Source organism: Callorhinus ursinus, unplaced genomic scaffold (assembly GCF_003265705.2).
Source record: "Callorhinus ursinus isolate GAN/ISIS: 27379988/994484 unplaced genomic scaffold, GSC_fseal_2.0 scaffold48, whole genome shotgun sequence".
Taxonomy (NCBI): domain Eukaryota; kingdom Metazoa; phylum Chordata; class Mammalia; order Carnivora; family Otariidae; genus Callorhinus; species Callorhinus ursinus.
In genome coordinates this window covers 5,635,170-5,646,431 of record NW_027397110.1, presented here as the reverse complement: position 1 = coordinate 5,646,431, position 11,262 = coordinate 5,635,170, and the positions used below count along the sequence as shown (strand labels likewise).

The 11,262-nt window shown below is 60.5% G+C and overlaps 1 protein-coding gene and 1 long non-coding RNA gene across 4 annotated transcripts in view; one reads left to right on the top strand and one right to left on the bottom strand.

Moving 5' to 3' along the window:
* Nucleotides 1–963: 963 nt before the first annotated feature.
* Nucleotides 964–11,262, bottom strand: part of SCUBE1 (signal peptide, CUB domain and EGF like domain containing 1) — a 137,509-nt gene continuing 127,210 nt past the window's right edge. For both annotated transcript variants that reach the window (XM_025882307.2, XM_025882308.2), the window contains 7 exons: nt 9,328–9,489; nt 7,776–7,943; nt 5,944–6,105; nt 4,328–4,525; nt 2,894–3,046; nt 2,476–2,555; nt 964–1,177 (listed from right to left, as the gene is read on the bottom strand). In XM_025882307.2, the coding sequence (XP_025738092.2) occupies nt 1,025–1,177; nt 2,476–2,555; nt 2,894–3,046; nt 4,328–4,525; nt 5,944–6,105; nt 7,776–7,943; nt 9,328–9,489 (1,076 nt within the window). In that variant the 3' untranslated portion in view covers nt 964–1,024. The remainder of the gene's footprint in view (nt 1,178–2,475; nt 2,556–2,893; nt 3,047–4,327; nt 4,526–5,943; nt 6,106–7,775; nt 7,944–9,327; nt 9,490–11,262) is intronic.
* Nucleotides 3,281–10,353, top strand: LOC112831542 (uncharacterized). 2 transcript variants are annotated; one of them, XR_003210173.2, is made up of 3 exons: nt 3,281–3,491; nt 6,997–7,039; nt 10,220–10,353. It is a non-coding gene; the product is annotated as an uncharacterized lncRNA (long non-coding RNA). The 2 variants fall into 2 exon arrangements; XR_012375304.1 differs by lacking the exon at nt 3,281–3,491 and adding an exon at nt 5,955–6,034.

Genomic DNA, 11,262 nt, shown 5'->3' with positions numbered 1-11,262 from the left:
CCCTGGACCCACAGGAAAGGGCCCACGGGGAAACTGCCTTCTACCACATTCTATCTGAGGGCAACACTCCAGCAAAGCATCGGAGCCTAGTTCCCCAAGAATGTGTATTCCAGAGTGTGTCCAGAACCAGCCTGCCTTCTCCCCATCCTGCAGGCTCCCGGCCTCACATAAACCGGTGGCAAGCACCTGGCGGGGCGGTTAATCACTCAGGGATGCTGGCAACAGCCTGTGAGGGAAGAGGCAGGGTTGCATTTCATATTTATAGTTACTAAAGAGGATTTTCCTAAAATACCCACAAATAGAAGTATATTATATTTATATTTATAGTTATATATATATATAGTACTTAATTAGATGCTCTATCAAGGGAAAGCACAGATCTACAGTTTCCTCCGCTAGCAGCTCTTTTCTGTCCCACCACAGAATCCTTAGAGCCTCACCACATGGCGCCTGTGTCCCGGGCCCGTGGCCGGCGGAGTGGGGTGGGGTGTGGATGCCTTGCAGGTGCAGACACTGGCTTATCAAAGCTCCCCAGACGCCTTCCCACACCCCTCCCCCTGCAGCCTGGCTTCCTGTCTCAGATGATGCCTCCCAGAGCTTGCCTGGGGACAGAGGCAGCCACGCCTCCCCCCTCCTGAGGTGTCAGGTAAGGCCACGTGCCACCCCCCCCCAAATGTGCTCTCTGCCCAGGACCTGGCTGTGCACAGGGTGTCCTGGCCCCGGGTGGGTCCTCTAGTGCCGCTCAGGAGAGGCTGCTGTCCTGGAATCGAACAGGCAGAGGGAGCGAGGGAGAAAAGCCGCAGTGTTTTTCCCAGTGGGGCCATCCGAGGAGTGCGGCGGGCCGGGGTCTCGGCCTGGACGTGGTCTCACCCCCACGGGCTGGTCCGTGTTTCCGAAGGGCAGACGCCGTGGTGGCTTCCCAAGGCAGAGTGTGGAGGCCCGCGGAGCCGCCTTCTAGCCTCTCCTGTGGAGGGAAGGCACGCTCCCCTCCCCGTCGGGACACCCGCCATCCCCGAGCAGGGCATTATTTGTAGGGCCGCAGGAATCGGGACACTTTGGAGCGCAGCAGTTTGATGAAGGACCGCGGGAACATCTCCTTGGACTCCTGGGCTGTGTACTTGAAGTAGTTCTGGGGATGCGCCAACACATCAAAGAGGGCCTTGATGAGCTTCTTGTCCTGCAAGACACGGTGAGGTGGGGGGTGAGGCCGCGCAGGGGCCCGGGGCTGTGGGCCTCTTCAGTATCTGGGGCCCTGGAGGGGCCTGTGGGATGTCTGCAAGGAAGGGGAGGAAGACCCCACAGACTCTCTTCCCCATGAATTGTTTTTTGATTTTTTTAAAAAAGATTTTATTTATTTATTTGACAGAGAGATAGAGAGCACAAGCAGGGGGAGCGGCAGGCAGAGGGAGAGGGAGAAGCAGGCTCCCCGCAGAGCAGGGAGCCCAACGCGAGTTTCGATCCCAGGACTTCGGGGTCATGACCTGAGCCGAAGGCAGACGCTTAACCGACTGAGCCAACCAGGAGCCCTGTTTTTTTTTTTTTTTTTTAAAGATTTATTTATATATTTAGAGAGAGCCCACATGATTGGGGGAGGGGCAGAGGGAGAGGGAGAGAAGCTGAACAGCTTCAGAGGCAGGTGGGGGCCATCCCCGGCCGGGCCTCGAGGGCCAAGGTTTTTGTCCTAAGTGATGGAAACACTTCTAGCTCTGCAAGGCTGCAGGGTGGAGCCGTGCGCAGAGGGCCAGGGCGGCAGGGGAGGGGCAAGGAGGGGAGACGGCATTGTCTGCAGGATGGACCGATGGAGAGGCCAGCACGACCTTCCGGTTCCCACTACACAGACGGGCTCTAGAATCTCCAGCTCTGCTCCTGGTGCAGTAGCATTGGGGGGGAAGCTCTCTGCTTACAAGCTGCCTACTGTGTGCAGGACTGTGCCAGCCCCGGGGCTGGAAGACCCACACTCGGCGAGCCACCCCTGGTTTCTCAGAGGGCTTGCCCAGGACCACCCACTTGGGACGTGACAGCCAGGGGACCCAACCCTGCCCTAGCCCCGCCCACCTCAGCTCCCAGGCTGGGAGTGCTATCTTCCCAGATGCCGAGCCAGGGCCAGACCCCCAGAGCCCGAGCAAATCCCTGGGTCGGGGCCCTGAGCTGGCCAGTGCCTGCCGCGTGACAGACACAGTGCCCTCGATGACAAGGTGGCTCTGCTTCTTAAGGCCACGAGGAAGATGACGAGGCAGGCAGTCCCAAAGGTGGGGGCGGATTCTACTGATTTTAAGCTCCCACCATGTTTCACAGATGAGGGAAGTGAGGCTGGCAGCTGGTGAGGAGCCCAAAGACCAGTCACCAGGTCCTGGGCTAGACGCCACCAGGGAGCTTGTCTCGGCCCTCCTGGTCTGCAGGGACAGATGCCCTGGATCATCACAGGTCACCATCCTGGGATCACATGGACTGTTTGCCATAAGGAAGTTCACTCACTTTTAAAATTTCCTGGTGATTCTCCGAGGCGTAGAGCCGTCCATCGCGAACGATATCTTCTATCAACTGCTGGTAGTCCTCTGTGAAACCCACCAGCAGGGAAGGAAGGAACGTGAAGGTGCCACACCCTGCCTGCTTCCCCCTCACCTTCAGCCTCTGCCTTCCCCTGCTCCACATTCAGACTTCAGACCTTGGCCAGAGGCAGTTCTGCCTCCAAACCTGTATCCTCCACCCAAATTGACCTCGAGGTTTGGCTAGCTAGAAACTCCTAGTCAACCCTCAAAACCCTGCTTGGGCAGTACATCACGCTGAAGGCCGCAGACACCACTCATGGCTCCCTCATCTGCACCACTCCCCACCCCATATGTGTCTGTTGCCTCTGGGTCTGCAGGGCCAGACACAGTGCAGCCACACTGACCGTCATAGGTGACATAGGGCACTTGGAATCCTTTGCCGCTGTTGCCTTCATTGGATTTGAACTGGATCCAGAGCTTCCGGGAGCGGGAGGTGAAGGCGATGGGCCTCTCATAGGTCTGGCAGGTCTCATAGGTGGTGATAGATGTGGGTGATGCTGGGGACAGAGCAGGGGGGCTGAGCGGCTGGCTGACCCACATCCCTGCACCTGGCCCCTGTCCTCCTTCCTCAGGCCACGTGCTTTCCCCCACCTGGTCAGCCGCCCAGCTCCCATGCCCAGTCCCCCAAACAGTCCAGCTCTAGTCTCTGCCCCAGATGCCAGTCCCCACCTTCAACCCCAGTTCCTACTCAGCCTGCAGAGCAGGTTTCTGTGTCTCCTCCTCCAGGAAGCCTCCCCGAACCGCTCCGTCCTCGCACTACCATGTTCCTGCTCTGCCCTGGTGAACCCTTTGTCACTGCTCCTCTCTGCTGAGTTGTCACTGTCTTTCTCCAGCCAACTGCTCCTCCAGGATAGGGCTCATGCCCACACCCAGCACAAGCCAGGCCTGGGGTGGGGGACCCCATTTGGGAAGTCCCCTCTCCCTATGAGCAGACGAACAAGGGTGAGCGTGCTGACCTTGGGGTGCATGGGGCTGTCCAAAGGGTGCCCCACCTCCTCACTGCTCCCTGGGGAGCCTTCCTGAGATGCCCTGGAGGCGGGAGAAGCTGACCCCCTAGAGCTCAACCCCGTGGGCAGACAGTGGAGGGGAGGATGTTGGGGACTCGGGAGGCTGGTGACAGAGGCGGCGGGGAGGATGGTCTCCGGCTGGGCTCTGACCGGCTGTGGCATCCTGGGCAGGCTCCCTCCCCTTTCTGGCCTCAGGCTTCCTGGCTTATCAGAGACAGGGAGTGGGCGAGGCTCGCATATGGTAACAAAGAACAAAGGGAATAGAGTGGAGAAGAAACTCGCTCAACCTCCTCTCCTGCGCTTAGTCTCTGTGCCTCACACACATTCCAGACCCAAGTGGGCGGGAGTGTTCTGCGTCCGCGCGCATCCGCCTCCTTCTTCCCTGACGTTGGCACTTGCGGCGTGCTCCCTGGGGGCACTGGGGCCTGACAGCAGCCCGGAGGGGTCCTGGCCTGCGCACATGCTGTTAGGGACTCGACCTGGTTCCTGGGGGGCTCGGGGGCTTTCCCGCCTTTCTCGCTGCTGCGGCCATCTGGGCACACACTTGCCCTCACCCACTGCTGAGGGCCGCGGCCCGCTGCTCTTGGCCCCTGGACAGGGGTGACAGGCCAGGAGGCCGGGACTCCCAGAGGGGAAGGGACAGGCTGTCTGACCCTGGGGCATCTTGTGCGTGTGCCCCCGAGCCTCAGAGGTAGCAGGAGGTGGGCTGCGAACCCGCCCCGCGGCTGACCCTGGGCGCCCCTCTGCTGCCCTGCCTTGACCCGTGCGTACCGCTCTTCCTCATGACCAGGACGTCACCACACTCGTCCTCCACGGGCAGGAAGATCTCGGGGACCACGATGAGGATCCTGCGCTTGGGGGGCGGCGAGATGTGCCACACGCACTCGGCGTTGGCCGGGTAGTCGCCGGGGTAGTTGGGGGACTCGATGTAGCCTGTGTAGTCGCCGAGCTCGCCGCCGCAGTGCTGGTCTGCGGGCACCGGGGCCCCACGGGCCTGCTCAGGCCGGCTGCACGGGGGACGTGGAGGGCGGGCCCTCGACGGCCCCGCGGCCCACCTCCACCCAGGGTCCCCCGCCCCCCGCCCCGCCCCGGCCAGCTTGGCCCTGGGCCGCTCATCTCACAGGGTCATCTTCCTGGTGGGGGGGAGGCGCCCTGGGGCCGGCCCACCCGGTGCCAGCTCCCCTGCCAGCCCTGCTCCTGCAGGTGGCCCGCATGAAAGCCCCCCACTCAGTGGGACCCCACCCCCCCTTTCCCTCCACGCACTCCACGCTCAGCGTCCGCCAGGTGCCGGTGTGGTCGCCCTCCCCACCAAGCAGGAAGGCTCGGGGACACACAGGCAGCACAGTGAGGAAAAAGAGACATGCTTCCCTTTCTTTCCTTTGGTAGCTAAGCTTCGTAATCCTCAAGAGGCCAAACGCGACATCTTTATGAGCTAAATGCTCCTACCCTCACCCTTACACCTTAGGTCTGCAAAGAGAACGGAACGGAAATACTAAATGTACATAATTTTCTTACACCTTTTCATTTATAAAACACTTAACATCAAAATTTCTGGGAAGCATTTCATGTTTACCTTACCTTCCAGAAGCTTCCCTCCTATTTGCTTTCTCCACTTTTATTCACAAGAACATTTAAAACCCTGTCTCTGTGGAGCCCCACCACGGTGCCTGCTCTTTTGTCCCCAGAGGCCACGAGCCCCAGGGGATGTCCCGGGGAAGTGGGCAGCTCCCGGCTCTAGGATTAAGTTCCCTTCATGGCCCTTTGGGCTGTCCCAGACATGACCAGCAGCCCAGGAAAGGGGTAACTGGCTAGAAATTGATTAGGGGAAGGGTACAATACCAGAAAATCTGTCCCAGAGGACTCCGAAAAAGGAATTAAAAATATCTAAAGTCAAGTCTGTTATGCCCAGATGACTGCTAAAGACGGCCTGGGCTATCTATTTCCCAAATTGTCTTATGCTGCCCACATTTCTTTTGGCTAAACTGAGCTTCTCACAGACATGAGGAGGCCTCTGGTCTTCCTCCGGCGCCTCCACACCTGTCCACACTTCATGCTTGCTTCCTGACCCCCGGGCTGGTTTGTGTCCACTTGGCAGCCCAGCCATGCGTGCCTTCCGAGCAGCGCGGCCTGGCCCTCAGCCGCTGCCCCACAGACCCCCCGGTGTGGGCCTGCCTTTCCCCTCCACAGACCCGGAGCCTCGAGCAGAGCCCGCTGGGCACAGGGGTGCGGGCATCACCCTGAGCAGACGTGCGGATGTGCTAGACTCCGACCCCCGGGCGGAGTCCCCGGGGTCCTGTGGACACCATGTGGGGTGAGGGCTCACCCCGTCCCCGACAAGCCCACCCCCATGTTCCCAGCCCCCTGGCTGCGGGGAGAGCTGCACCTACTTTTGCAGTGTGTGACATTGGTGGAGCCATCGAAGTCCGTGCTGGTGTTGCCTGGGCAGGTGATGCAGTGGTTCTGGCCAAACTCGGGCTGGTAGGTGCCCACGGGGCAGCGGATGCACCGGTGGATGGTGGTGTTGTAGTGGTGGCCCGGGGAGCAGTGCACTGTGGGCCGGGGTGGGGGGGCAGGTGGGAAAGGGCAGGGGGCATTCTCCCTGGCGCCTCCCTGCCCTTGAGGTCTGTCTTGGTCCCGAGTTCAAGGCCCTTCTTTACCACCCAGTGGCCTCCCATCACCCGCACGCAGTCCTGGCCCTGTCCACAGCCGTGCGGAGTGTGGTGGGCCGCCGGGAGCTGGGCAGTGAGCCACGCAGACCGAGGCCCGCCCCTGAGGTGCGTGTGTTGGGGGGCAATAAATGGGGCATGAGATGTTGTAAGGCCAGGCATGGGCTGCTCAAGGGGCGCAGGGATCTTGAGTGGAGGCTTGAGTAGTGTGGAGCTGTCTGGGAGGCCATCTGGGCGGAGGTAGTGGCCAAGCTGGGCCCGGAGTGGGCCGTGCGCGTGCTGGGTGTGGCCAGAGGGGAGGCCACAGGCCACGGGGACGAGCTCCTGGGGCCAGGGGGTCATGCTAGGCTTTGCGCTGAGGGAGGAGGGCACCTGGAGCCACTGCATGGTCCTGTCTGATGCCCTGGGGAGGGGATGGGGTGGGGGAGCGGCAGGGGGACAGGTAGCCTGGCTCAGGGGGCAGGAATGGGGCGCTGAGAGCTCATTGCTCAGAGCTGCTGGCTGGGGCTGCGGACAGACTGGATGTGAGGTCAGAGAGAGAGCACTCGGGGGCACTGCAAGTTCTCCTTGGGCACCTGGCGGGACAGAGCTGGTGTGAGCCGGGGCGGGGGGCACTTTGCGGCAAAGATGAGGGGCTCTGGCCACGTGGGGTGACAGGTGGGTTGCTAGATATGACCGCGGCTGTCCCCTGGCAGGAGGGTGTAGCATCTTGTTCAGGACAGAGGCGGGGCTGGGGACAGAAAGTGGGGTCAACTGGATGCTCTTTCTTTCCAGGTTCCAGAGTGAGTGCCCAGGCCGGGGACCCCAGCACTACCAGGTGAGGGGTGGGTGGGTGAGACTGGGTGGGGCCTGGGGCCACGGGGCTGTGGGAGGTGCCAGCTGGGAACCGATTTGGCTCCAGCCTTGATGGGAGCAATGATGGGGGGCAGTGTGGTGAGAGGCTGAGTAGTGGGGTTTGGGAGAGGGTGGGGGGAGAGGAAGTGGCGTCCAGACACTCTTTCTACAAGGTTCAGAGTAAGGAGGAGAAATCCTGGCAGGAACTGGAGGGCAGATGGAGTTTTCTCTTCTAGAAGGGAGGATTCTGTCTGTTCCCAAGAATATCAGGGTCAGTGGGTGGGAAGAGGCCCTTGGCAGGGCAGGAGGCAGGCTCATCAGGGGGACTCGGTGACCATGGAGGGGAAGGTGCAGCTAGATAGCAGGACCCCCACGGCCCTGAAGGGAGGGTCTCCAGGTAAGGTGAGACGTCTGACCTCGCGCCACTGCCCCTGCCCGCCCTTGCATTTCTTCACCCCCTCCACCCCCCAAAACTTTCCTGTGAGTCAGGCTCAGAGCTCCCGTCTGTAACCACTGTGCCTGCCTGGCTCTCCCATCTGAGATCCTCGGGTGGGCTTGTGTGGAACCCCGCTGTCCCTGTCCTGGCGGCCTGTGGCACGGTGCTGGTCACCGTGTCCGCTGTCGGCAGCCCTGGGCTGCCCCTCTGCCCTTGGAGATCTGCCACCCGGGAAATGAGAGGTGTTGAGGGAAAACGTCCCTGCACAGCCCTGCCGACTCACCTTTGGCCTCACAGTCTTGGAAGGAGACTGTGCCCTCGTGCTTGGTGAGCAGCCCCCCTCCGCAGGGGAAGCACCCTGTGCGCCCAGGCTCAGGCTGGTACGTGCCCACCGGGCAGGCCTGGCAGGGCCTGAAGCCATCCGGGGAGAAGAAGCCTGGGGAGCACTGGCCTGAAAGTCAGAGGTCGTCGCTCAGGTTGATGGGGCGGGGGGCGCCTCGGTCCAGACCCTGTTCTCAACCCTCACCTGCCCTGGCGGAAGGGGACCACGGCTGGGGGGGAGGGGGGACTTGGGGAAGGGGCCTGGGCTGCACAAGGCCCACCCCCACCCAGTCCGGTGCTGCCAACGGCTCAGGCACTATGGGGCCTTGGCCAGGCGTGGCTTCACCTCTCCCGCTAGCAAGAAGGGCTATGGGTTGAAGAGCAAGGGGCTTTGCTGTTAAGCTGGGAAGTGTGGACCCCACACGTGGAGGGGAGAGGTCGGAGGGGCTCCCCCCAGGGGGCAGGCCACACTGTGCCTTCCACATGAGGAAGTGGGGTCCAGGCTGACCGGCCTTGTCTGTCTGCAGGGCTAGGCCAGGGCAGAGGGAGGGGAGTCTGTGAGGTCCCTGAGGGCCTGGCTGAGAAAAAGGGAGGGGACAGCACACCCAGCATTAAGTTGGGATGCAGAGGGTGCTTTGGCATTGAGTGAGGGGTGGGTTGAGGGCCCTCTCGGCCCAGACCCTGAATTCTCTGCTCCCACCAGTGGCTGCTCTCTGCTCTCAGTCACCGGCCCCACTAAGGGCAGAGACCACACTCTTGGAGGGCACAGCCAGCTAGCCTGCAGGGACTCAGGGCTGGGCTCCGACCTCTTCTGTACCCCAGAGAAAGCTGGCTGGTGGTCTCCACTGCCCTAAGGATCCTACCCACCCACCCTCGCAGGCACACCTTTCCCCACCCATTGTCTTGGGTGGTCCCCATGAGGGCCGGAGAAGGGAGGCTGATGGGTGGGAGTGTGAGCCCGTATCACAGACGTGGTTAAGTGAGGTGGTAAATGTAAAAGCTCTTTGCAAACCAAGTTGTGCTGGTAAACTGAAAAAGGGCTTTCCAAACCATCAATAGGGCAAACTGTAAAGTTCTTCATATAGAGAACAGTTCTTGCCAAGTATATGGGACCCTCCATAAAGCCTTTTGATAATGATGCGGTGCTCCATACCATGTAACATATTTGGTCAACTGTAAGGCACTACATACCTCCATTATAGACAGTAAGTTGCCCGTAAGTGACCAAGTGTTTATAAACTGTAAAGTCCTTTCCAAACTGCATGCTGCTGTTCTCGGGTGCACTAGGCACAGCCCAGTGCTTGCTGGCACACAGATCCTCCAGGGCACCAGTGCCCTCTGTGAGCGTAGCAGCCTGAAGTCATGCCAGGCTCTGCACACGGCAGGGAGCTTTACAGAGTATCACCAGGGACTGGGCCTTTGCTTTGGGGACCTCAGTAGAGACACGAGGTGCCCCCGGACCCTCCCCCCACCGCAACCCCCAGCCCCGCCCTCCAGGGGGGACCCGCACTCGCCTCCACATTCGGATACGTTGCGGGCACCAGCCAGGCCGAGCCCGTCGCTGCTGGGGCATGGCGTGCAGCTGAGTTGGCCGTCCCCATCCTGGTAGGACCCCGGCGCGCATGGCACACACTGGCCAGGCTCTCCGCTGAAGTAGGTGCCAGGCCCGCAGGCCACTGCAGAGGCAAAGTGGAGAGATTGCTGGTGGCAGGGGTGGGGCGTGGTGCCCAGGTGGTCTGTCTCCTGGTACCTCAAACCCAGGCTCTGTCCTCCCAGATAGAGCACATCCCTCGTCCCTGTGGCTCAAAGGAGAGCTGGCGGTGGGAACAAGACGGCAGCCATCTGTGAAGAGCCCGGAGGCCTGACCCTGGTCTCCTGCCCCGTGCTGGCCACTCCTGCTCAGCCCTTCGTTCTCTCTCTGCTCTGCATCCTGCCCTCCAGCCCTGACCTCTTGGCCTGCGTACTAACCGTTTCCCGGCCATCCTACGGGCATTTTGTCCAAACCCAGCTCTCCTACCCTCCTTTTTCCTTCCCTGTCGGGTGTAGCGGCCATCTGGGGACATGGGGGTGGTGCGGGGGGGGGAGTGACAGAGGTGGGGGCAGGGAGGCCTGGTGGCTGAGGGTCGTCCAGGCTGGTGTGGTCGGCTGCATATAGCAAACTGATGAGTAAGAAGACTGACCAAGGAAACGAGAGAGGGAGCCGCATGTTTCTCTGGAGAAGAAATTTAGAAACATGGAAAGAGGGGAGGTTAGAAAGAACTCTGAGCTATTGAATTGGAGGGATTGGTGTGAACGCATGGTTTTCCAAACACACACACACGCACACACACACACCCCTAGGTACCCATCTGTAGCTATGGAAATACACATATACACCCATGTACGATATACACCCATACTTTCTAGGTCTGTCCAATGAGAGAACCTGGAAGCAAGGACACTCCAGTAGCAGCGAGGACCCCAGCTTTGGCATCTGCATATCTTCCTCCTCTAGGGGTCCAGGGGTTCCTGACTGATTGCAAAGGCTGGGGCAGGGAAAGTACAGGTTTGGTGCCCGAGAATCCTCAGCGAGTGATGGGGGCGTGGGGTGTGTCCAAAGGATGGGGGAACCGGTCTGACGGGGAACTTTACTGGCTACACTGGGGATGATCTGAGCACGGAACTAAGTAATCCCAGGCTTGGATTACAACCCGGTGAAGAACAGAGGAGTCTCTGAGTCCGCAGTGATATAAATACACGGACATGTAGATGCGCAGAGGCATCCGTAAGTGAGGGGGAAGGGAAAGGTTCCTGACAGGAGAATGCTAACCAATACACAGGGACCAGGGCTGGCAGGAATAGAGGATACCGTCCCGCAACCATGGGAGACGTGGCTGCTTTGGGAGTTGTCACTGAGTGCTGCTGGGGGGCAGGGTGGCTGATGGGGAGCAGGATGTTGGTATAAATTCAGAATTACATCCCCAGCAAATCCTCCTCAATTGCAGAAGGGGTGGCCTGGGTCAGTATCCTGTGCCTCCTGACGGGGGCGCTGAAGAGCAGGCGGCCAGCGCAGTTTCCTGCTGAGACCCTCACGGACACGTGGGATGCGGCCCCGGAGGGTCATCCTACAGCAGGAGGACAGGAGACGCAGGGAAAGAGCGAGGGACCGCTCCACACTGAAGGAAGGAGAGACAGGACCCTGAACGTGCAGGACAGGGGGGAACTGGGCTGGACCGCGCGGCCTGGACCTGCTCGAGGCAGCACACGGGGGCACCTGGATGAAGAAACCATGGAAGTTCCTTGTTCTGCCTGGCCATATTTCCCAATGTTTGAAATGATTTCAGACTAAGCTATTAAAAATAGAAGAAGGGAGCGCCTGGGTGGCTCAGTCAAAGTGTCTGCCTTCCGCTCAGGTCGTGACCCCGGGCTCCTGGGATCGGATCCCGCAGCGGGTTCCCTGCTCAGTGGGA